Consider the following 27,935-nt stretch of genomic DNA (forward strand, 5'->3'; position numbering starts at 1 on the left):
ATTTTTATTGACCAGTATATCAGAGACGCTTCTCCATTCAAACTGAGATTTACAAACTGATATATTATATAGCTAATATATGTTATTTCTAAACAAAAGGTCATTTTATCATACTATCAAATATAAATTTTTTCAAATGCTTACAAAAGCTCTATATAACAAAATAAATAAATATAATGCTAACAACAGGGAAATAGGACAAAATAATAAGAATAATAAGCATTGCACCACAATATATAAAGTGTGTGGCCCTTAAAATACACAACATTAATACACATTACACTTGGATTTGTTGATTCAGGACCAGACTGAGCATTTCTCAGCTTTGGAAAATGTCACAAAGATTCTGTCTTTCATTTCTCCCCTCCTGAAAAATTCAGCACGCTTCATGGGAACATGTGAGTAAAATATTGTACTGTCCAGCTGTCAAGTTCTCCCTTAACGCTGTCAGTCGCTGTCAGCCGATAAAGGAAATATGGTTGACACTATGAAGGAGTAGTCATAGAACGTTCAGGAAATACTGGTCACGTCTGGGAAACATTGAGCCAACAGGATAGATGGAAACTATTCTTTGTCAGGCATAGCCTAATTACACAGCAGAATAGATATTGCACTATTTATATCAGAGAAAAAAATTTATTTTCTCCAGCTAAAATGCATCCTTTCCAAAATTGTCTTCTTGGATCCATTTTTGGTTTTAATAACTGACAGACACCAGGTAATTGAAATAAATGTCCAAATCACTTGTTTAATACAAAGAGGGTTATAATTTAAAACCTACCTGGTTTTAAGTAATGTCTTTATAATTGATATACACAATGTCTGGCAATCTATGTAATCCCATTTGAGTTATCTAAACATCCCTAACTGAATGGATGAGACGCTTCAGAAATGGGTCGGGAGAAGCGTGGAGAGTGGGAGTGAGGGACGGGTGGAGGGCCACCATTTTGCTCAGGAGTATAGGCAATGGTTAATTGATGCTTTATTCCATATTTCCTTAAGAAATGTTCCATGTCTTTTTTGAGATATTCTCCACCATTATCAGATCTCAGGATCTTCAGTCATTGACCTGTCTGATTCTCTACAAGTCTTTTGTAAACTGCATTCTTTTGTGTCACTTCTGATTTTTATCTGATTAAGTACAGGTGTCACCCTTGTGAGATCATCTATAAACATCACAAACTATCTGTATTCATTCACAGACATTACTTCCACTGGACAACACACAACTGAGTGTACTATTTAAAGTGGTTTTGTAGCTCTGTTTGTTGATTTTGGAAATGGCTGACAACTTTATTTCACTGCAATACAGCTCTCAGATACAGCTTTCTCTGCATTACTCATTGACATTCCTATGACCATCCTGCTTCAAAACACTATCATATCCAAGGTGACCAAATCTTCTAAGCCAGAGTTCTAATGACTGCAACTCAGTAGCCATCATTGCATAACAGTGCTGTGTTTCAAGGATGTACAATTGCTGACACATTGTGTCTGTAACTTCTGTTTCTCACAATGCACTTTTCTATAGCTATGTGAACTCTGTGGCCTCTCTGTTCTAGGACACTGATGGCTATAAAATTTGATCCCATTTCTGGTAAATAAAGTACATCTTGGATCTCTGTGACTTTAGTTATTGTTCCAATTTTTAAGCAAGCTTTAACTGTCCCAACTTTTGTTGCTGTAAGAACTTGATTGCCAATTCCTTTGAAAGTGATAGGGTCACATTTGGTTAACTTGATGAACCATTGCTCATTGCAGCTGAAATGCCTTGATGCATCTAAATCAATATACCAGTAATTCTTTCTACAGCTATCTGTAACACTCAGTGCTAACTCATCTCTGCTGTTGCATTTCTTCTTTGTATAGTAGTCACATTATTTTGCTTTCACTCAAATGCACTGACCTATCTTGTGACAACTGTAACACTTGAATTAAAATTTTCTGAATTTTTTACTTTATTTATGTAATGCAGTTGTCTCAGTATTCAAATCACAGGGTACATGTTCTTGAAACACTTATAACTTTGTTCTGACTGTGTTTTTTGTTATTATTTGCTATGTTTGCCTCTAATGCACAACCAAGAAGTCAAACTCAGGCTTCAAGTTCTGCAGAATTTCTGTAACATAGAAACATACTGTAGAATTTGACGGCAGATAAGAACCACTTGGCCCATCTAGTCTGCCCTTTTTACCGTTTGGTAACATCAACCCTATGTGATCCTCAGTTCTTTGTAAGGATATTCTTATGTTTATCCAAAGCAAGTTTAAATTGCTCTAATGTCTTAGCCTCTACCACCTCTGATGGGAGGCTATTCCACTTATCTACTACCCTTTCTGTGAAGTAATTCTTCCTTAAATTTCCTTTGAATCTACCTACCTCCAGTTTCAGTGCATGTCCTCGTGTTTTAGTACTTCTCTTCTTTTAAAGAATGTCTTCCTCCTGCACCTTGTTAAAATCCATGATATATTTGAAAGTTTCTATCATGTCCCCCCTTTCCTTTCTCTGCTCCACACTATACATATTAAGATCTTTTAGTCTTTCCTGGTAATCTTTGTGATGTAGGCCCTGCACCATTTTACTTGTCCTTCTTTGTAAAGTCTCCAATGTATTTATATACTTCTGGAGATGTGGCCTACAGAACTGAACACAGTATTCTAGATGAGGCTGTACCAATGACCTATACAGGGGCATTATTACTTAATTCTTCCTGCTGCTGATTCCTCTCCCTATGCAACCAAGCATCTGACTTGCCTTTCTCATTTCTTGTTACAATGTTTACCTGCCTTTAAGTCACCTGAAATAGTGACTCCCAGATCCCATTCCTCCTCTGTAGTTTCCATTAGAGTACACTTAATGCTATATTTAGCTTTGGGTTCTTGAGCCCACGTGCATTTTTTAGCATTAAACTGTAGTTGCCATGTTCGTGACCATTCCTCTAGTCTACCTAGATCCTCCATCATTTGTATTACCCCTCCAGGTGTGTCTACCCCGTTGCATATTTTTGTGTCATCTGCAAAAATGCATACTTTCCTTTCAATACCATTTGCAATGTCACCAACAAAGATATTAAAAAGCACTGGTCCAAATACAGAACCTTGGGGTACACCACTTGTAACCTTTCCCTCCTGAGACTGCACTCCATTTACTACAACTCTCTGTTTCTGCAGCCAAGTTCTTATCCATTTAACCATCTTAGAATCCAGTCCCAAGATTTCAAGTTTATTTATCAGTCTGCGACATGGGACCATGTCAAATGCCTTATTAAAGTCTAGATAAGCTACATCAACGGCCCTCCCTTGATCTATTACTTTAGTCACCCAGTCATAAATGTCAATAAGATTAGTTTGGCATGATCTCCCCCTAGTAAACCCATGCTGTTTGGAATCCTGTAAATTGTTCGATTTGAAATGTTCCACAACTTTCTTTTAATATTGATTCCATTACTTTCCCTACTACTGATGTAAGGCTCACTGGTCGGTAGTTACTTGCCTTTGCCTTGCTTCCACTTTTGTGTAGTGGGACTACATTTGCTCTTTTCCAGTCCTCTGGAATTACTCCTGTACAGTAGCTAGCGACTGGTTGAATAATTTGGTTAATGGTGTTAACAGCACCTCATTAAGCTCTTTTAGTATCCTTGATGCTTCTCATCTGGCCCCATTGATTTATCCACTTTCAGTTTTGTCAGTTCTGTTAGGACCTTTTCCTCTGTAAATATACTTGTATCTACTTCATGTATAAAAATTATAATTTAGATGATCTGCTATGGCCTTGTCTCCCTCCACCAGATTCCCACTGTCTGTCTTCATTGTAATTATTCCACCATTTAATTTTCTTTTTTCACTTATATACATAAAAAAAGTTTTGGTCCTTTTACTTACTGGATGGCCCATTTTCCATTCAGCCTGTGATAAGATACAGCTCTTTGTCTTCATTACTCTGAGTCTGCTTATATTTCCTAAATTCCCTCTTTTTTGATTTACACGAGTTGATACTTCTTTTGTGAACCATACTGGCTACCATTTCCACGTGCCTTTCCTAGCCCTTTTGATACAAAGATCTGTTGCTTTCAGTAATGCACTTTTTAATTTTTCAAACCTCTCCTGTACTCCTCCCAAGTTCCTCCAATCTGCCAATGAATTGCTTACACATCTCCCCAACTTTGCAAAATCAGCCTTCCTAAAATCTAACACCATTGTTTTTGTGTGGCATGAGTCGGACCCTGTCTTTATACTAAACCATATTGCTTGATGGCCACTGGATCCTAAGTTATTCTGATACTCTGATCAGTTACATCTGATATCCTATCACCATTTGTGAGTATGATGTCTAGTATAGCATCTTTGCGAGTGGTAGCAATCTCTATGTCATCCACTTGCATTCCAACAGACATTAGTTGCTGAGAGACAGACATTATTTTGTCTATGTAATCGCTCATACTGCTGCATTCATTAAATGTTTTGTTATATTTATTCACTTCTTAAATGTATCCTCCTCATGAGACCTCAATCTTGTTGTACTTCTTGCAGTGCTGTCCACATGTCTTTTGCTGATTCTTTTCCATGTACTTTATTATTCAAAACACATATTGCTCTACCACATGGCTCTCTCTTTATCATCTGGGCTTGAATTTGTATCTGGTTCTATAGTTAACTTCAACAACCTTTCACGCTTTACTTGCATTTCCATAGTAAAATTCCAGGTTGTATCATTTTCTGCACCTTTTAGCTTGGTAACCCCTATTATAGGTGTATACGTAATGGGGAAGCGCTGTGTGCTTAACGTGAATTAGAGGGTGTGACGTATAATAGTATGTTGTAAAATGGTTGAAAAAATGATTGAAAGAATGTATATATGTGGTATATTTCATGCATGTAAAAAGATCTGTGTGAGAAATTGGGTAATGAGTGAAATGGCAGTAATCAAAAATACAATATGAAAAAAGAAAAAAAAATATTTTTTTTTTCTTAAAAACTCATCGAACCTACTTCCATAAGTATAAAAAAATTAGTGGAGGGAAAACAAACAAAAAAGTTATAAAAGCAATTTAAAAAACAGTGATTTGATTCCTAGGAAATGTACCATAGGTATATAATGTTATAGCTCATTTTGCAGGGTGGTGAGATTCCTGCTGCTGTAGTGCAATGCCTCAGGAGACTATCCCTACCTTACCCTAACTGATGCCTTCTCTCCTCCATTGGTAGTATGGCTGGTACGACTGCCGCTGCTTTGGTTTTCACCCCAGCGCTTGTGTCTTAAATAGACAAACTGCTATGCAGTGTGCACAGCACACACTATTACAGGTTGAGTCACCCATATCCAAATATTCAGAAATACGGAATATTCCGAAATACGGAATAATTTTTCTATGACTGAGATAATGAAACCTTTGATTTTTGATGGTTCAATGTACACAAACTTTGTCTAAGGCACAAATTATTAAAAACATTGTATAAAATTACCTTCAGGCTCTATGTATAAGGTGTATATGAAACATAAATGAATTTAGTTTCTGTACACAAACTTTGTTTGAGACACTAAATTATTGAAAATATTGTATAAAATTACCTGCAGGTTGTGTGTATAAGGTATATATAACACATAAATGCATTCTGTGTGTATATTGGGGTCCCATTCCCAAGATATATCATTATGGTATGCAAATATTCCAAAATACGGACTATTCCGTTATCCAAAATACCCCTGGTCCCAAGCATTTTGGATATGGGAGACTCAACCTGTATATGTACGTCACACCCGCTAATTCACGGTAAACACATAGCACTTCCCCATTACCTATATTCTTCATTTCCTATTATTTATAAGAAGTAAGGAAGCAGCTCAAAATATTAAAGGAGCGCTATTATTATTTCTATTTACGTTCCTATTATGGGTGTATTTATGTTTCTTACAGATATAATGGTGCAGCTTCTGTACTATAATCAGCTTCACTGTTGCTATATGCATTTCTATCAGCTGCTTATTGCATGTTGCTTTTTTGCTTACTTCTGTTTTCTAACTTTTTAAGGTGCCATATTAATACTATCTAGTCTGGGAACTATCCATTTTTACACATATTATTTTATGTTATTGAGATTTTAATATATGTCTTGTGACAGTGATTTTTTGGATCAATAAAGTATTTACCCCTGTCCAGCGCTTTTCATTGTTTTTCACAATATGTTGCTATAATGCACTGGAAACATTCTGTGCTGTTGGCCTGATTCAGACCCGGTCACAAGCGCTGAGCGCTCGCAACCGGGTTGATGGTGGCCCAGAGTGCATGGCAATGATGGAGCCGGCTCCGTCGTGCGCATGCACAAGACCCGTGTAGCGACGGGCACTCTGTCGCTCCGGGTCTTGCAACTAAGGGGGCGAGCTGTCGATGTTGAGTGACAACTCGCCCCCTTTGGTGGGCGGGCCGGGGGGGTGGCTGCCCAAATGGAGGCGTTCCCATGAGAATGCCTGTCATTTGGGGGTGGCCCCACTGACATCACAAGTGATGTCATTGGAGAGCTTCCAGCTCTGTTAGAGCCGAAAGCTCTCTGGGGCTTGCGGCCACGAGACCCTACCACAAGGATCTCGTCGCAAGCCTGATGGTTGCGATGGTCTTGACCATCGCGACCATCATCATGGCCGCTCGCTGTAGCTGTGGGTGGTCACCCACAGCTATGCGAGCAGCCAGGAGGCCGTTCTAAAAAAAAAAAAGCCTGGCCCTGATTCAGAGTTAGCGCTCTGTCAGAGTGACCGGGTCTGAATCAGGGATAGTGTTCACTCTGTGTTACTGTGCATTCTGCAAAACACATGTGCCTATGAAGACATCTGTGTGCTACTTTTGGCATCTCTAATAGCTTGTATGTCTGGGTCTGTGGGTGCCTGGACCGATAACATGTTGGAAATTATGTTTGTGCGCCTGTTGATAATGCAGAATTATATAGGCACACAGCAGCATATGACTCAAACTATGAACAAACCAGTTACTTAACCAGTGATGTTGGTATATTGATAGATAGACCCTCTTGTGCTTCTCTTTACTTTATTTTCATCTACAGTACTTCTTACTCTCCACTAGAGCATCTAACACTTGGTTGCTTATGCTCTGTTGTTTATTTGGGTGTTATGGTCACCAATGTAGCAATGTATATTATCCCTATCCTAGTCCTGCATTGTATTGTACTGTACTCTAGGTCACTTATTTATTTATGTACTTTGTAAGGTGCTGTGGAACACTTGTGGCGCAATATAAATAAATGATAATAATAACAAGATAACAGGTACAGCAGTACTCACTGTTACATCTACACTGGTTTGGAGCGGCATTCTAAACAGCTCACCAGCCGGTGAGTGTATGCTGCAAATTGGTAGCAGTACAAAGATTGGAAACAGCATCATATGCAGGTATTAACCAGGTCTCTCATAGGGGCTAAGTAGAAGGGTTCTGTCTCCCACCATGACACTCCCTCACAGTGAAAACAAGATGACCCCTGCACATACTCAGTAGTGGGCTCGGTGGCCATCTTAGAACAGGACATGAAGCCCCCCTGGAGAAAAGACTGGAGTCAACATTTATAACTAATATATATATATATATATATATATATAATTGTAACGGTATATGGAGGGAGGAGGAGGGCAAATTATAGGGAAGAAGAGGAGGCCACCCTGCACTGCATAGGATATTTATCAGAAAGGCAGTAGGGAGTGGGGGGAGAAATCAGCCCCCCATCCTGTGACACTTAAACTTACCTGCCCAGCTACTGTTCATCATGCAGGGAGAGAAGCCTCCCTGGACTCTCCACAGCCCAGCACACAGCAGCAGCAGACACCTATCTCTCCCTTCCTGCTATGCAGTTACAGGGAAGGCAATCACACTGATCACTCCTTCCTGGTCTGCACCTGGACACCAAGCAGGTGCCGGCTTGGACAGTAGGCAGCACAGCAGGTGGTGCATCACATCGGTGATCAACTTCACTTCGGTGAACTTTGCTAGGATAGACCTTTAGTGCAAAGCCTGTCCCGACATCACCTTTAACATAAAGAGCGCGCAAATCATTTGGAAATATGCCACAGAAATTATTTCCACAATTTTTACTAAATAGAGCCATTTGTTGGTTTCCATTTTCTATTACATACATTAATCAAGATTAAATAATACCATTTAATCTAATAATAATAGTAACAATAACATATTTACTAATGAACATGGCATAATATCTAGCATTGAATTGAATTTACATTCTTTTTCCAACTGCTCTGTGATACCGTATGTTGTCTTGTGAGGTCTGATACAACAACACAGCTCAGAGCACTAGTGAATATAAATCTGCAATGTAACAAATTCTTATTGCAGTCACAGTTGTCATTTAATAAATGTAGGTAATGTAGGGGGAAAAAGTTACAAGATGCAGTAAAAATAATACTAACTTGTTATTTTATATAAATTTGTGTTGCTTTCCCAAATGCACCCATTATCGTGACATTGTTTACTGACTTTTTATACTTGTTAAAGGTGTGTTGACCAACTCAATTTGTCTTGTTTGACCTATTTGTAAATTGCAATCTCATTCTTTTACAGTCTGCAGCTGCCTTTCAATGTTCACTAATTCATCTTGACTTTTATGGCGCCCTGAAAACACGTCCCTAAACAGCATATATTTTATACTAAGCTTTGGCCACAGACCAGTGCTAGTTTTTCCTATAATATTGTCCTTGTTAAATAACAAATTATTGTTATAGTATAGCTATTATGACATGAAGCAGATTTTATATATAATATAATATATATTGTAATTTTTTATTAAGTCTTGCAAGGTTGGCTTCGTAAAGAGACCTGGTTCCGTGTCATATCAGAATTTCTCACCTGCATGTTATAGGAGGCAGAGGAACATAATCCACCTTCAGTATGGTAGTCATTCTCCTTAATTCAATTAAATAAAGCAGAACTGTTTTAAAATATAGTACATGTTTTTCCCTTCTGCATTATTATATAATGAAACACCAGAAATGTTTGAAAACTAGTATAAAAGAAAAAGGTACTGCAGACCATAACAACCAATCAGTGGTTTGCTTTCCTTTTTTTAAACTTTATTAGGAAACTGATAGCCTACTGACAATCTGATTGGTTGCTGTGAGTTACATCACCCTTATCCTGTGGGGCAATTTTCAAAATGTTCCCAAATATATTTGTGTTGCTTTAACTTCTTAACTTCACCCATTATATATTTTAAGGTCAGCATTTATTTAAGGCAGGGCACAACTGAGTTGGATAAAACCTATACAACCCTGGACACCGGGTTATTAGGTGTACCTAAGTTCAAAACAGATATACCGTAACAGGCAGACACTGGGCCTGATTCAGCAAGGAACGCACAGGAGAGAACGCACACACACCCGGCCGATGTTCTAGCTCTGCGCATGCGTATGCATCGCAGTGCGCATGCGCAAACAAGCTATTGTGATGGGTATGCAGAGGCTATGCAGACCCAGAGCACATTGATTGACAGGAAGTGCTGTTTGTGGGTGGTGATGAGGAGGGGGGGGGTTAGGCAAATGCAGGCGTGCAGGGGCATGCAAAAATTATCCACTGCAATACCATATGCAGCATGAGGGCTCATAGCATGTGCTGGAGTTAGCAATTACTGACTGAGGTCTGACCTGCCTTATCTGTGCATATGGGTCCGATGGTATTCGATGTTACCGATTATCTCACTATATTGCCCAAGTATATGGATGTGTGTAAGTGGAAGTGGGCATCCTTATGGTAAGCTGTGATCGCAGTGTTATTGCAAACATTTGCATTTTCCCGCTACTATTAGCAACTGCGGTGCGTGCGTTCTAGCAGAATAGCCATCCTTGCTGAAGCAGGCCCACAGTACTTTCAGGTCTAGAGTTAACTTTCACTGTGCATTATAGACAATTTTATACCTCAAAGGCAGCGGTGTAAGTTCTTCCTAGTTGCCCAGATGCAAGTTACAGTTGCGCCCCCCCCAAAAAAAACTATATATATATATATATATATATATATATATATACTAAACAACAGGCTAGCATTCCACAATAAACCAAACTACTGGCCCCGGTGCCATCAGAGGAGGGGAGATCCCCCAATAATAGAGTGCAAAAAATAGCGGCACTCACGGGTCTTGCAATGGAGAATGAGGCAACTGACTTGTTGTATAGTTCGATGTTTCAGTCAATTAAGACTTTTATCCAGAACAAAGGACATACAATACAAAACATACCTTTTCCCAGGTATAATACATCATTACGTCTCACAGCCTTGTGTCAGTGCCGCTACAGGATGAGAGAACTCATGCCAGGGGAGGCTTGGACATTTTGGCATAGTTGGGCTAGGCGCACCACTTGCGAACAATCCATTGTGCCTAGCAATTTATTGTGGTATGTTCCGGAGCAGCAGGTAAACATGGGCTGGGGAGGCAACGCCCTTGCTGCAGGCACATGGTCGACAGCCATGTCAGTGCCCTCCAGGGTCTTTGATACAGTCCTAAGTGGACACTTGCATGATGGAGAAGGTGTCCCTTTAGGGCTGGTGCCCGGAGGCAGGAGCCTCCATTGTCTCTGGTAGTTCTGCCCCTGAAGAACTCTTAACTGTGGCAATATAATTTACTTGGTTGTTATATACAAATATTATATATGGCAAATTGATTATGGAAATACAAAGTGTGGGATTCTATCCATGGTTGAATCATCTATTAAAACTACAATAAAACAACAGTATAATAAATATTAAACTTAAGCTTACTACAGTAAATCACAATACAATAGCTCTGTCAAACTGCAGGCAGAACTGATTTTATATATTATATGAAATATAGTTAACTCTTAAGGGCAGATTCAATTAAGATACACACTAGGCAATAATCAGCCAAATTTCAGATGCTCAGACTGATAATCTCAGAGTGTGTACACAGCACCAAGGGATGATTATTATTTAGAAACCAGTTGGATCTGTTCATCTGATTTGGTCTGCTGCATGACATTTATCTGAAGCAATGATCAGCGATTGTGCACATTTTGTTGTATGTACAGTACATGATCTGTCTGACATTTAATATGTCATCTTTGACAGGGCCGAAACTAGGATTTTTGTCAACCGGGGCACGGCCATAATTTGGTGTCCCCCCCAAAAAAATACAACATAGAGGATGAAAAGGGTGTGTGGTTTTGTGACACAGTAATGCCCCTTATAACACATTATGCCACACATTAATGACCCATAATAACACATTATGTCACAGTAATGCCCCTTACAACACATTATACCACACAGTATGCCCACTTTAACACATTATGCCATAGTAATGCTCCATACAACACATTATGCCACACAGTAATGTCCCTTATAACACATTATGCCACAGTAAAGTCCCTTACAACACATTATGCAATACAGTAATGCCCTTTACAAAACATTCTGCCACAGTAATGCCCCTTACAACATATTCTGCCACAGTAATGCCGCTTACAACACATTCTGCCACAGTAATGCCCCTTACAACACATTATGCCACAGTAATGCCCCTTATTCATTAAGCCACAGTAATGCCCCTTATACATTATGCCTCAGTAATGCCCCTTACAGATTATACCACAGTAAGGCCTCTTTTACATTAAGCCACAGTAAGGCCCCATCTTCCTTCTCTTACCTGCCGGGCTGTGCGGTGGATGAGATCGGGGTGGCGCGGGACGGGGCTTCCACATGCTGGGGTACTGTCAGTACTGCTGTCATTGTAATACGCGGCAGTTCGCGGACCAATTGGAGCTCACAGACTGGGCACTCTGCTGATTGGCTGCCGGTCCGCGAGCAATGATTGGCTTGCGACCGGTACCACATTAGACTGACGGTGTCTCTGTGCCTCTCAAGGCCAGAATGCGGCTCCAAACCCACAAGAGCAGCAACCTAGCCTCTCCGCAGCCTCTCGCCGGCACCCCCTCAAGTCCGGCACCCGGGTCACGTGCCCCCTTAGCCCTCTAGTTCAGGAACTGCCTTTTACGATCCTTATCAAATATAATCTTTCAGATTTAAATGATAATTCAGATGTTATTAGGGTAAATCTATACCTGGTTCAAAAGACACAAGAACTCTCTATGAAACTGGTAATATCACTATACAAAATGAGTGACAAATGATTTAAGTAAGATTATTATATTGTAAAAAGCTATTGACTGCCAGAAGCTTATTATGGAACTGAAAATCAATGGTTAACTAATTTAAAACTGTCAGAAAATTATTCAATGTCACCTGGTCAGACACATTTATATTTAATGGGCTTACACACTTTTCTAAGGCTTGATTAGAAAAGGCAGAACTCATGAAGATAGCACTTTATGACAAGTATATATCACCAGCTTGAAAAATACAAAAATAGATTTGTCATCGCTGTAACATTTATAAAGAATACATACTAATTCTGTGGTAAAACTGAAATGCTCAGTTATTAATGAACTGAAAAATAGCATAGCAGCCTTCAGTATCAAGTTCTAAGATGGTAATACAAATTGAAAGGATAACACATTTTACTCATATCATTGTCTCATTCTCTTTTAAAATTAAGATTCTTCTTGTCTAAATTGAAGTTGTGTTTGAGATCTGTCATTCCGTATTTCTTAAGCAAGATCAGTTTGTCAAAACTAGAAATTAAATGTCTGACATATTTGCAGTAAAATGTACAATAGCCATTCCTGTGACAGCATAAAAAATCCACTAGAGTAAAATGGGTGTCTAGTTTTCTGTGCTTAAGATATGTATACAGCTGCTCGTTTGTGTGAAAATACTCTTAATATATAGTAACAAGCGCTAAAATTTAAAAGCATAACCTTCTATTATCAATAATTTAAATATTAAAATACTGTATTTAATTTTCTATAGTTAATGTTTATACTCCATTAGTGAGGGAGTGGTGGAAGCGGGGTTGGCATATAATCCAGTATTAACTGCACACAGGTCCTGATGGAATAAACACTGCTGGCCCTACCTGTCCCTACATTACGGCTGGTCACAGCTCCATCCTCCCCAGTCAACGCTGGACGGTTGGCCGGCAGTGATGTGTAGTCTTCTCCAGCTGTGCTCCGGCACACCTGGTGGAAGTGGTTCCCGATGATGATGTAGGACACCACTCAGACTTGGCGTTGCAGTCCTGGGTGTTATCGCTCGATCACTATAGATAGTGTAATTCCTCCGCTTTGCTTTCCAATGCGTTTTATATCTTATAGATGCTTTTTCAAGGATGCTGAAATGCTTCCAATAGATTGTTTATATCCTAAAAACTTTATTAAAAAGTTAGTTGAAAACAGGAAGTGCTGTCAAAAATAGCAGGAAGCATATGCTCATTCAAGTCTTAATACTAGACTTTGATTTCTCAATTCCAATTAATAGGTTGTTATGCTTTCAATTGTAAAGTAAAAATGTGAAGAAGGTGATAAAAAATAAAAGTTTAAGATAGTTAAGTATTAAAAGGTAAGAATAAAATTGTTTTCTATTATAAAAACACTTTTGATTCAATATCTATTTTCAACCCATAGAGTTCCAAGATATTCAGAAGATATATCCATCGGGTTTCCATTTTTTTCAGTGTATGGACTTTATCATCACCCCTCCAATTTTATTCGAGTTTCTGGATACCGATGAACTTCAGTCCTTTAGGCTTCCAGTTGTGATGTTTTAGAAAATGTGCTGATAAACTATGGGGTCTATTTATCAAGCAGTGAAAAGTGTGGAGAAGTGAACCAGTGGAGAAGTTGCCCAGAGCAACCAATCAGCTTTCAAGTTACATTTATCAAGTAAATTCTATAAAATAATAGGTAGGAGCTGATTGGTTGCTATGGGCAACTTCTCCACTGGTCCACTTCTCCACACTTTTCACTGCTTGATAAATAGACTCCTATGAGTCATCAGGCCTCTTTTGATATTATAGAGGTGCTATGAATATGATACATAAGTTTTAATTATACTTACCTTCTTTATACTTACCTATTTTATACTTTAATTTTTTATCACCTTCTTCACATTTTTTACTTACCACAATTGAAAGCATAACAACCTATTAATTGGAATTGAGAAATCAAGGTCTAATAGTAAGACTTGAATGAGCTTATGCTTCCCGCTATTTTTGACAGCACTTCCTGTTTCTAACTTCTCTTTTTAATAAAGTTTTTAGTATATAAACAATTTCCTGGCAAGGACGGAGTCGTAAGGTAGGGACAGATAGGGTCAGCAGTGTTTATTCCATCAGGACCTGTGTGCGGTTAATACTGGATTATCTGCCATCCCCGCCTCCGCCCATCCCTCACTAAAGGAGTATAGACATTAACTATAGAAAATTAAAGAATTCTTTTTATATTTTAATTATTGATAATCGAATGTTATGCTTTCAAATTTTAGCGCTTGTTACTATATATTAAGAGTAAAATGAGTGTTGGGTGCTTTGGGGAAAAATAGCACAATGGGCCTGATTCAGCATGATCACAATTGCGATCACAGCTGTGTAATCGCATGCAATGCAGCTGCAAAAATATGCTAATGTCTGCCACCGCTCAGCCAGCATAGAGATGCCCCCACACTACTGCTTTCTCAAATCCGTAATACCTCGCAGTCCTGTATATACATCGGCCCATCACAGACAATTGCAGCAGGTCTGACCCACCTCAGAAATTGTAAGTCTCATCGCACGCACTGAGTACTCAAGCTGCGTAGGCAATCGCAGTGGTTAATTTATGCATACCCATGCAATGGCATTCAAATGGATAGGTATGCCTGCTTTTCTGCAACCACTCCCCCATCACCAGCCCCAAATTCTCACGGCCTGTCGCTCACTCTGCGATGGATTCCTGTCTGCATGCAGTTGGATCGCTGTGCACGGGCAGTGTGGTGCATACGCATGCGCAGTATGCAACAATCGGCCAATTGCATATGTGGTTACAATTGTGGTACGTGCTGAATCATTTGTGCAGAAAAGTACAATTATTTTATTTTGCTCACCTTTGTGAGTGATAATGTGAGTAACTCAATGTTTGTGCATGCACTACAAAAAATACAAAGTACAATAAATGGTTCTGGGTGGTGATAAGTTGAAATACTAGCTTTATACTTTTTCCGTGGACAACATACATGATGATAAGTAGAAATACTAGCTTTATACTTTTTCCGTGGACAACATACATGATGATAAGTAGAAATACTACTGTAGCTTTATACTTTTTCCGTGGATAACATACATAGTAATAAGTAGAAATACTACTGTAGCTTTATACTTTTTCCTTGGAAAACAGACATACTGTATACATTTTCGCTAGTACAGTCCTAAGTCTAATTTTCAATTTGAGTTGTAGCAAATGTTGCACGCATAAGTATACAGAAATTATATATATATTTTTTTTTTTCGCCCAAAGATTCAATCTTCCTAAATGATCAGTAAAATAGCAAAGCAACATTTCGCTACAGTGTTTTGTTGGGCTGTCTAATGGCCTGTACTCACAAATATTGTGATTTTCTAAAACAATGGTTTTTGTGTAGGTCACAAACTGTTGGATGTATTATCTCTCATTAAAATCACCAATTAATTGTGATTTTCAAAGACAAGCAGCTGTTGAGAGGACCGCGAACATGCTCTACTGTGCATGTGAGGCATCTCCACACATATTTACTCCCCAGCGTCCATGAGGACAGGACAGACTCCAGAGGCTCCCACCAGAATACATGCCAGTACAGCCAGTAATAATAACCACAATTATTCAATACCACCACCTACACAGAAGGACTTTGGGGCTATCATCCACTGATGCATTTGTCCAGCTCACGCCCTGCAAACTACAATACCCAGCATTATCCTAAACTCCAGGCTGCTATATTCCTCACAGATTGCCTACCACTGTTACACCTGTGATATCCTTGTGTTTTATATTACTTGCTCCTCTGCCATATTACAATAAATCTAAGAATTGTTTAAGCTTACAACATGTGGACTAAACACCACCAGCACCAACACCTGTGTTACACAACTATAACATCAGCATAATGACCAAAACAGGTGTACCTTTGTGTTACTGCATATCTGGAGGTCTGCTGCTCCAAGAACAATTTGCTTATGCAACATCTCTCTAATCAACAGGCTAATGCAACTGGGATCTGTTCCAAGTCCGGTAACCTGCTCAAGTCCAGTTGCTGAAAGTCCAGATACCCTTTGTGTGGTATTTGCTGATAACAAGATCAGCAAGGTCGCAGACAACATGGAAAAAGAGGATCTAAATAAATATAGGACAAACCCTTATTCAATCTGTATGACAGAAATGTACAGTGCAGGGTGCAGCATGTCTTTTAATATGCTTAGCTGACAGGTGCTGAGAATTATACTACATGGAAGTTTGCTATGCAGGTGCAGTTGAATGTGGAGAAGTTGTGACAGATGCAGAAAGAGCTATGGGGACAATTGGTCTAGCAGCAAAGTTACATGTTTATTCAGTAATCCACAGGAAAGTTAAGGCTTATGATGTTTGGATAGCCCTGCAGAAGACTTATGTAAATAATGGCTTAATGAGGTGAATAAACCTTAGGTGCACATTGTATGCAACAAAACTTAGTGCATGTAAAAACATGAATGAGTACAAGGATAGAATGTTATCCATCTTTCAGAAGTTAATTTCAGTTGGTGTTGCTATTAATAACAATTGATGACAAAGAGGTAGCTATGGCGATGCTGAAAAATCTTACTCATGAGAATTTACTTCTTTGTAGTGGCATTAGTGTCTAGTACTACGAGGCTAACAACAGAAATGGTATGTGCAATCTTGTTGCAGTTCCAGGAGTGCATATCCACTGAAACAAATACTGAGATTTCTGTTCTATTGTCTAAGAGTTCAAAGTACAAAAAGTTTAAGTTTAGATGTTTCAAATGCCACAAATGGGGACACATAGCATCAGATTGCAGACTGAATGTATTAAGTGGCACCTCATCACGTAAGTGTGACAGCAGAATGAGTCAGCCTTGAATGTATCAGACAGCTACCATAGAAACTGCTTGTACATGGACTCAGGAGCCACAAGGCATTTCAGTTGTAATAAGAATTGGTTCAAGTGATTAAGGCTATGTGAGTCAACTAGAGTCCATGGTGTGGGAGGCAAGGAATTATTTGCTACTTATGTTAGGACAATTACACTATACCTAAGAGTAGAAGGCAATACAGTTGTCATTGATGTGGAAGATATACTATTTGTACCTAACCTTAGAACCAACCTGATTGCTGTGAATGTTCTGGAGTGGAGGATAGAGTCCAATTTGCAAAGAGTCTTGTGTTTACAACCAAAAAGGGGACTGCAGCAACCCCCGTGCCAACAATTATGTACCCTTGACATGTTGAAGTGCCATGCAATGGTCGCTGAGAAATCCACCTAAAGACAGGTGAATGGGGCATCTAGGCTATGATGGAATACAGAACATTCAGAATAGTATAGTGACTGGGATGTTGGAGGACAATTCTGAAAGACCTACATGTGAGAGCTGTGTTAAAAGCAAGCAAACATGTTGTACCTTTCCCAAGTTCATATCAAGAGTATAAGTGCCAATGGAGTTACTACATACTGACATGTGTGGGCCAATGGAGTTTGAATTCATGAGTGGCAGGCATTACTTCATGACATTCATCAACAATGCTACAAGGATGACACATGTTTATTTCTTGAAGAATAAACGTGCAGTAACAAGTAACATAAAAGAATGTTGTGGAAAACCAAACAGGTCAAAAGCTGAAAGTTCTAACATCTAATAAATGAATATGAGAATTGGGAACTAACCAAGTAGCTAAGATAACATGGCATCTTTCATCAGCTTACTATTTGGTGATTCTCTGTGTGATAAACTGGACATTTAAATACAATCAAGTACTTGAACTGTTTCTATACCATCATTTTTCTTTCTGGTTTCCAAGTCCTAAATATTTCATTGGTAGAAAATATACACCGTGCATCAAGCAGAGTTTTTAAAATTTCCAGGAGCAACAGTTTACAGTAATTAATTTTTTTCTGCTAAATATTTTCTACCAATGCCCAGCATTACCCTAAGCTAGTGTGGACTAAACAGGCACCAGCACCAACACATGTGTTACACAAACTATACCATCAGCATATTGGCCAATACAAGTTTACCTGGGTTCAGCTATATATCTGGAGGACTACTGTACCAAGCACAATCCCCTATGCATATTTGTGACGATACAATATGCATATTTGTGCCATCACTATCTGATGTCACCCTACACTCTGCTAATAGTTGCCACATATTTCCTTCCCAATTTTCTTTTAATGTTCTGAATACAAATAATTGGGTGTATTAATGCCACTGTTTCACAAACAGCCACCAACAATGCTGAAAATAAATTACTATGAAAAAAGATGTCTTTGTAGATATTGCTCAAGCTGCATGTAATCAGAGTATCTGTCCTGCCAGAACCTAATAAGAAGCCATATTTAATAAAAGTATTTAAGTGGCAATACAATTAATAAATATTTTTATGAGGGCACACTTACTTAATACATTTATTATTGAGAAAAATGTAAAACTAAATAAAACTAAAAGTACAATTCTTATTAAATGGGAAATATAATATTTAATATTATATATGGTCAATATTATTTGTAAATGAATCAACATACAGATAATATTCTTGTTAATTAGGGCAATTCATTACTACTACTACTAATAATAATACTAATAATAATACCAATAATAATAATAATTATTATTATTATTATTATTATTATTATTATTATTATTATTATTATTATTATTATTATTATTATGTTATTTACATAACACTTTTCTTTCAATAGGACTCAAAATATTGCATTTGCATATAAGAAAAAAAACTTACGTAATAACAGACAACAGAAAGAGAGCTAGGCATTTGTTTGTTTGTTTTTTTGTTTTTTTAGAAATTAAGGGTCATTAATGAAATTCTCAAGTAAATTGGTACATTTTGAGTATGAGCCACAATGGTAAAATCTCAGTCTCTAAATATGACGTATGGGAGATTCAAAGTACTAATAGTTAATAATTAATTATGCCAGCCAGAGCCAGTTTCTGGCTTTTTTCCCACAGATTAGAGCCAAATCGCTATTTAGTTTGACCTTTGAAACCTGCCAAAAATCAGCGACTATTTACATTTTTAGCCTCCAAACAACTAGATATTGAGTCATACAATCTGGAGCCCAAAATCACTGAATATTATTTAATTGCCTTCTCTCCCAGAATGGCTGGGAGGCTCACGGATCTTGAGTGGTGCTCCTGGCAGCCTGGAAAAGTATTCAAGTCTCCTGGGCCAGAGCTGTTGCTACCCATGTCCACCCAGCATCGCTCTAAATGAAGTGGGTGGTCTGAGATCCGATAAATTGCATCATCATAGCCCCACCCTGCTTTACAATACCGGTAATGTCTGAATTGTATATCGGGATGGGATCACAATGATGCAACTGCACCGCCTCACCACTGCACCATCCACCTATAACTCACTACGCCCCTGCTGTGCCGAACGTCAGCAACTATTTTATGAGATTTGCAGTGAGTTGAACTCTCTGTTAAAATCACACTCCATTACATATTTGTCCGGAATCCCATGTTGAAATCATTATCTTTATAGAGAGACACCATTTGAGTGTAGATGGCAGTCTTCATAAGTGAGACACAGACACAGAAGTTATGGGGGAAAGTAGAGCAAATTCTAATTCCCACCCACACCTCCTCCAATATTGGTCTTCAGAAGACTATGCACTCCACCAATGTTTCTCCATAGAAATCAATGATCTATAGGTTAAATTCTGTATCTCTAAAATGTATCTGTTACTAAAGGTATAAAGGGGAGACTGAATGTCTGTGTGCATATACAGTACCATTAATAAACATTTTAAAAAAAGCACCCAGACTATGGCTTTATTCTGTACACATTGCACCTTGCAATGCTTTTCTTTAGTAATGAAGTGGTCAATATGCATTACTGTGGTATTAATATGCAACAGAACAGAGAGAGATCATGTGCAGGGGCACCGAGGGGGGGGATGGGCGAGTACTACTTACCCGAGTCTGGGCTTGCTGGCGGGGTCCGGCGCCGCCCCCCCTCCCTCTTACATCATAGCAGCCTAGCAAATGCTGCTGTGTGCTGGGCTGCACTGCTAAGCAGCAGTCGCAACAGTCTCCTATACCTGTGGGGGGAGCAATCACACTGATCGCGCCCACCACTGGCTATGTGCGGCGCTGCAAGAATTAGTTTCTCTTTTCCTAAGGGGACGTGGCCACACCTCTTGCAATTAGGCCCATGCCCCCTTCACCCGGCGTCGCTGTCGGCGCGCCTGATCCAGTGGTGTCTGATCATGTGATAATAACTTTAAAGTAGAACATATAATTGCGAATACGCCCTTACATAAAAAGTGTAACAAAATATGTATAGATGTGTCTTTTAAATGTTGTGTAATCCAAATTTATAAATCAATGCTTTTAGTTGATAGGTTAAATGTGTCTTGAAATGTACATTTTCAAAAAAGTGCAACTGAAACATTTAAAATACAGTCCGCAACTAGGGGTGTGTGATTGGTGCCGCCGCACATGCTCAGGGTTCTGTGGGCAGCACCGTTGCTGCTCCACAACCCTTGCATCCGGCTAGCAGGGTGCCTGGAACAGCAGTATTGCTGCATAAGTGCCGCATGTCTTGAAGATGCTCAAAGCACTGCTACTCTTCCGATTGCTGGCGGCCCCGCCCCTATGCGCGACATCATCACGTCATGCACAAAGGGGGCAGGGCCAGCACAGGGTGCTCGTTAAGCCCTGTTAAAGCTCTGATCCTACCGAACTATAAGCATTTCAATGGTGCAAAAATAGACATGTTATGTCACAAAGCAGCATCTAAACTCCAAATTTTGGCCTTTTTTTATAACTAAACAAAAGCTAATATACAGAGGTATAGATCTATATAAACATATATGTCTATCTGTAAAATCATACAACATGAAAAAAAACATTGCTTGAGTTTTAGAAAACATTTTTTTTAGAAATTTGATGTAACATGGCCTAAAAGTTCTCATAAATAAAGAATACTGTAAACAAATGTGACTGATATGTACAATGTGAATTGTATCTGCAAATGTACAAAAGCATACATCTACTGTATACACAAAATGTACAGTATAATATGTGGAATAAAAAAAATATTCTGGAAATACAAAGTTTGTTAGAAATCATTGTCTAAATGTAATTTATTGGTGATCTGAGCTGTATTGTATACGCAGTTAACATTTCAAACTTTGAGTTTAAACTATGTTTGATGTGTTAATTAGAAAAGATACAAACGTGGACCTAAGAGACTTTCTTGAACTCTGGCTCAGGTATTGTATCACCTTATTTGAAAAAAAAATATCCACTTTAAGATTTGAAATACTCCAGATAATACTAATAAACAAAGACAATAATTTCCTTGATTTATTGCCTTAAAGACTCCCAGTACTGCATTTACCAAGGATAGAATAACTGGAATCAGGATAAGCTATGGACCTTGTGTCATTACAGGGCTATGTGCTCAGCAAATATTAGAGCAGTGCATGTGTGTGTGTATTTTCTCTCTTTCTTATTTTTTGTAAGCCCAAGAGAAGTTCTTGGTATTAGCTGAAAACTACAAAGATACCTGAATTCAATTAAGATCCCATGTGAGTCTGATAATTTTTGTAAATATAGCCTGAATTCAGAATATGCAAATGTACAGTATCTACTTAACCTTGTTAATTCTTTTTTCACTATAATACCTTTACCCAGGGGTAAAAATGTGTTTCTAAAAAAAATGTTGACATCATTTGGGTGACCTATATATTTGGTTTAATTATAGAACTGGGCACTTGTTAATATAAAAATGGATGCTTTGTTGTATAAGAAAATGATATCAGGTTTTAAGTCTTTTAAATAAATGCATGTAATACAACCGCTGTGGCTGTGAAGATAAAAAAAAGTGTGATTTTCATTTTTTTTGTATTTAAAGTGCTCTTATAGCAATTGTTTTAACAATGAGTATTTAAAATACAGTAAGTACAGTACATATTCCAAAAAATTAATGCTATTAGGGGTTTGGCTGGGTTCCATATATTAGGTTGATAGTGACCATGTTGACATTCACAATTTCGACATTGAGAGATAATGTCGACATATTCAGCATGTTGACTTTCACCATGTCAATATTCAGCATGTTGACACTGATAAAAAGTCAACATGGTGACAAATAACAATGTCAAAACCCATTGTAGAGGTATGCTCAACCCTAACCCCTAGCAATAATCCTTACCATAACGCTAACCTTAACCCCTCAATCTAACCCTAATGTCAACATTTTCACCATGTCCGTGTCAACATTTTGCCCATGTCAACATTTTCCAGATGTCGATATATAACAGTTATGATGTCAACCATGTCGACATCATAACTGTTGACATTCTAGTATCGACATTCTGAAAGTTTGACCATGGGCGTAACTACCATAGGTGCAAGGGGGGTGCAGCTGCTATTGGGCCATCTTCTTTGTCAATGTTACAAGTGTTATGTACGTAGGGGCCTTTACAAACTTTTGCATTGGGGCCTTCAAATATCTAGTTATGCCCCTGATGTCTACATAGCAATTCAGGGGCATATCGATAATGGGTGCAGGGTGTGTGGGGCACACGGGTCCCTGGGTCCAGGGGGACCCCGCACCTTACACCCTGCACCCATAGTATTACTTACCTCTCCGGAGTCCCACGTCAGATCAGGGGTCCGGCGCTGTAAAGACGACTGGAAAATGGCCACCGTGGCCATATTCCTGTTGTTTGCGCATGCCCAGTACAGGGAAAATGGCCACCACGGCCATTTTCCCAGCGACCTGCGCATACTCTATAGACTCTGGGCGCACTCTAGTGCCCAGAGTCTATAACTCCGGCACTGGCCGCACACAGCTCAGTGCGCAGCCGGCCGCCGGAAAGAGAAGAGGGGGCCTGTGTCGGAGACTGCACACAGGCCCCCTCCTCTCTAGGAACACCCCTGTAGCAATTGTTGACATACTGGATGCATACCGTATTGCTATGCATGGAAGTGGCTTCTTTGAAGATGTGAGACTTAAGGAACTGCTTAAAAATGTTGAATGGGGTCCTTTCAGGATCACTGGACTAGGAATACAGACGAGGACAATGTAAACAAATAAAGGCTGCAGGTGTACTTCAGGGTCCAGTCTTCAACCCGTACATAATACAGTACTCAATAATAGTACATAATATCCTCGAGATTGATATACTGTATGCTTTTTTATTAAGGCAGAATAAGAAATGCAGATGATATTGTTATTAAAATTACTAAACAATTATTAAAATTTTATTTTTACAGTTAAGCATACAGTACCTGTCAATTGAATTTCTCAGTAGTGTCAAATGTGCTAGATTGTAAAATCTCTCATGTTTTCACAACTGCAGTTACCTAACTTGTATGAAGCTATTTTATATACAGTATGCACTGTTTTCCCCACTGGCCAGTACTACAGAGCACTGTGGTGCCTTATAAATCTTCACTGTAATAATAATATAAAGTGACAGTATTAGTCTCATCTTTCATGATACAATGGTATCAGAATAAGTTATAATCTAATAATGAATAACCTTACATTTTGGTGTCCAGGATGCTGTGCCCATGAAGCCAAAAATATCTACTAACAAAAAGAGATAGATGATCAATGAGCAGTCTGGCTATCTGACAATACAGCTATCTGTGATTGATTGGCTGCCCAGTTATTAAATAGCCAGCTCCTCAGATCTTACTTAATTTTGCATTGTGCCCTCTGCTCTGCTGGACCATCCCTTTTATTACAGTTATTCTTTTAACTGTCTCCTTATCAATAATCAACATTGTAAGGAATTGAAAAGAACCAAGGGGTCTATTTACTAAGCAGTATTATGAGACAGAGTGAAAAGTGATAAGTCTGTGATAAGGTGCCAGCCAATCAGCTCCCAAGTGCCATTTCACAGGCTGTGTTTGAAAAATGACAATTGGGAGCGGATTGGCTGGCACCTTATCACAGACTTATCACTTTTCACTCTGTCTCATAACACTGCTTAGTAAATAGACCCCTAAGAAAGTAAAACGATTTCAGGCAAATATTACTTATGGTGGTGATATTTTAATATGGAGCCAAATAAAATAATTTATTCATCATCTATTATTTATTATGGGGACAGTAATCTATTATTTATTAAGTCAGCTATTAATTTTTACAAGGGAAATCATTTATTAAGTATTATGGCAGCAATCATTTATAACTTATTATGGTAGCAATACTCATAGTGCAAGTTTTTGTAGTGCTTGTACTTTTATGTGACCTAACTGCCAGGGAACCAGGAATGGCCAAGTGAAAGTCTGATACTGATACTTTCTAAGTGTGAGGGCCCAATCATTTTGTCACACACCCCAACCCCCTAGAAGACTTAGGCCCAATGCTGAGAATACTGGACTATTACAGAATGTAAGAGGTAAAACCAATTGTTACACACCTGATTTAACATACAGTACAGCTTAAACCACATGCAGATTAGGGGTTTCCACACCACACATAGGATTTGGTTTGAGTTTTTGCTGTCTGAAAACCACAGCTTAATAAATTTCCTCTTAAGACATACATATTACATATTGCACAACTGACCCTACTTGTCATTTGGTGTTTATAAGGTGCACTCCCTGTTCCAGGAGGCCCCGAAAATGCACAAGATGGAACTGGTGAAAGGTCACTTTAAGGTTGTGCTCCAACTTTATTTCTCTACGAATAAACTGCTCAGTTCAGTTTAATTTATGTCTTAGATTATTAGTGAGAAATAGGGAAATTGAACTATCTACTGTATATCACAAGTTAAAACATGCCCTTTCCTCAGAAGTGCAAATGTAATGTGCAAAATACCTTGTAATAAAAGTAAAGATCCAATCTCTGGCACTACAAAGGTGGTGAAAATATCAAGACCACTTACAGAGAGAGAAAAGGCTATGCATTTGCAACAAAGCAAAGAACCCCTCCATGCCATTACTGTGCTATCTCAAGGCATACAGAGGGGTAGGGCATGGGCCAAATTCAGCAGCGCACCACTACAAGTATACAACAGTAGGCCGTGGCTAAGCCTCGCATTCTTAGAAATGTTCCCTAATACTGGGTCCAGATAGACAGAGGCACTGAGTCGGGGGGCACGGGTAGTGACAACACGGGCCCAGGAATGAACGCCTTCATTATATCAAGTCTCCGGAGCGTGCTCCACCACTTTGCAGTGGCACTATGCATTTGAGATCAAAGAGATGGGGGGAGGGTTATGTAGCAGTGCCCCCTCCCGTGCCCACACCCCCTACAGCACCTGGCCTTCACGTAGTCTCAGTGGCCCTGCAGATAGATCTCTCAGTAGCACTGGTTCTCCTCACCCATCAATCTCATTTATATAAACTTGCTACAATAACCTCATGTTATTTTCGCATGTGAGTAAGTAAGCATCATTATACCACACCCAGGAATGAATGCCTTGGATACAATTACTCTTCCTATCATACAGCATAATGTTTTGTTTCTCCACAGGTTCTATTATATTTGCAGCCAAATATATAGACTTGGAAAACTAGGTGTACTTCTAAGCACTTACAAAAGAGCACTTATCCTATTACAAATAATATTGATACAATCATTTAATGCAGAACAAATGCTAACTTCTGTACTGCAAGTTTTTGCATTATTTACTTGCAAGGAAATGTTTTGAAAAATATGTCTCTCAGTTGGTTTCAATATATTGTATTTTTTCCAAGGGAAATTACAGTACATAAATCTTTACACTACATAAATTCTCAACAGGAAAATAGGTGTTAATAAAGACTGTAAATTATAGCAATTTGTGTGTGTGGCTTCAATTTGTTGCAAAGTCTAGAGATAAAAAATATTCTTCTCCGTATGTACTGCTGAGTGACAATGTAAGGAAACAGAACAAACACTTTTCACACATTATTATCATTGCGGCAAGTTCCAACACCATTTTCTGTTTCAATAACTGCAAGATGTCTTCAAGACAAACATAAGAGAATAAAGGATTCCTAACACAGAATATCTGTTCTCCTATCATTATTGATCATTTTAATGCATCTATTTTTATTAATGTACTTAAATACTGGAACTGACAAAACAAGTGAATTATTCTGCGCAAGATGGTAAAAGCTAAAATCAATCGGACAAAGGGAGATCCTGATGTTTAGCTCAAGCACCTAGATCAATCTCAAGTTTAGCCACACAAATTAGAGAACAATTTGGACTAAAGCTGGGGATTCAGAGACAAGAAATTTTATTACTGTACATAGTAGAAATGTGCAGTTCGGTTCTCCAGAAATCCAAATCCACCCGAATTTCATGAATCTGGACAGATCTGAGTCGTGGTTCTAATCTCCAAAGGAGATCCGGATAAATCCGAGTTGCAGTTCTTATTTTCCAGCGGTTCGGAATCCAGATTTTAAATCTGAATTCTGGATTTTTGGATTGAAAAAATTACATGATTTTAGGTCTAAAACAAAAATCCAAGTCCAAAACAAAAACCAAAACACTTGAGGGTGGTTTTGCAAAACGAAAACTAAAACACGAAGATGAATCCAAATCCAAAATCAAAACATGGGGGTCAGCACACATCTCTATTACATAGTGGTGTGTTTGACAGATGACTACACTCAGAGAGCATTCATCTACCAATCAGAACATTGGGCACGTCAGAAAAAGGTCTGTTCTGTTGGACCAGTCTCCGACAAGCTGATAATTTTGGGACCTACACACACGGCAATGAGCCTGATTCACTAGCGATCGCAACTGCAATTACGCATGCAATCGGACGATTGTTGCGTTTTGAGCATGCGTATACATTGCAGTGCGCATGCGCGAAGACTCCACTGTCAGTGACTATGCAGACCCATTGCAGAGTGATTGACAGAAAGCACTGTATGCGGGATGGTGACGGGGGAACGGTCGGAAAAACGCAGGCGTGCCAGTGCATTTGAATGCTGTTGCAAGGACATGCATAAATTAGCCACTGCAATGCCACACGCAGTTTGGGCTTTCACTGCGTGCGATGAGGTTAGCAATTTCTGAGTAAGCAAGTTTGTTTAAGACTGTGATTGTACTCGGTGTTACCGATTTTTTGCAGTCTTGCTAAGTATTACAGATGTGTGTAAGGTAAAGGGGGTATCCTTATGCTGCGAATGGCATTGCAATTGCAATCATTAGCATACCTTCGCAATGAGACTGCATGCATAATCGCTATTGCGAACGCAATAGCGCTCCGTAAGGAATAAGGCCAAATATCCATTGCACGTGTTGATGTTAATGCCAGTATCATTGTATGAGTGACCAGCATGAAAGCTCTAAATTTAATCACACATTTTATTACTATTTAACTATATCTAAAGAAGCTGATTCCCTGTGTTTGTGAATGCACCATTTGTATGTACTGTAGTATAATACTTTCTAATACGGGATCAATACCGCTTGACAGCGAAGACACTTAAATAGAATTACTTGCAAGCAGCTAAACCTCTTGTGTCCTGCAAGACTGCCAGAATTTCTCTTCATCTCTTTAAGACCCTTAAACTACAACTTCGCAGATAGCTAGGCATATTTACCCACTACAAGATGTAATCTACTGTATCCATTTTATTTTTTAATTATCGGGTCTTTAGATAGATAATTGGAATTTCTTTTCACTACAATTTGTGGCAATAAGAAATTAAGATTCGCATGAATGTATTAAAATAAGAGATGAGCGGGTTCGGATCTCAGAGATCCGAACCCACCCAAATTTTGTAGATCCGAGCCGGATCCATGCTGGCTCAGAGTTTTCCGCCTGACTCGGATCTCTCAAATCGAGGCAAAACCAT

General features: G+C 38.8%; 1 protein-coding gene across 1 annotated transcript in view; it reads right to left on the bottom strand.

Annotated features, from left to right (window-relative positions):
* CCDC85A (coiled-coil domain containing 85A) overlaps window positions 1–27,935 on the bottom strand; it is a 318,355-nt gene that overhangs the window by 139,843 nt on the left and 150,577 nt on the right. Inside the window, 1 exon segment of the mRNA XM_088477559.1 lies at window positions 3,475–3,535. Coding sequence (XP_088333685.1) covers window positions 3,475–3,535 — 61 coding nt within the window.

Source organism: Taudactylus pleione, unplaced genomic scaffold (genome assembly GCF_031769625.1).
Source record: "Taudactylus pleione unplaced genomic scaffold, aTauple2 ptg000201l, whole genome shotgun sequence".
In the NCBI taxonomy this organism is placed as follows: Eukaryota; Metazoa; Chordata; class Amphibia; order Anura; family Myobatrachidae; genus Taudactylus; species Taudactylus pleione.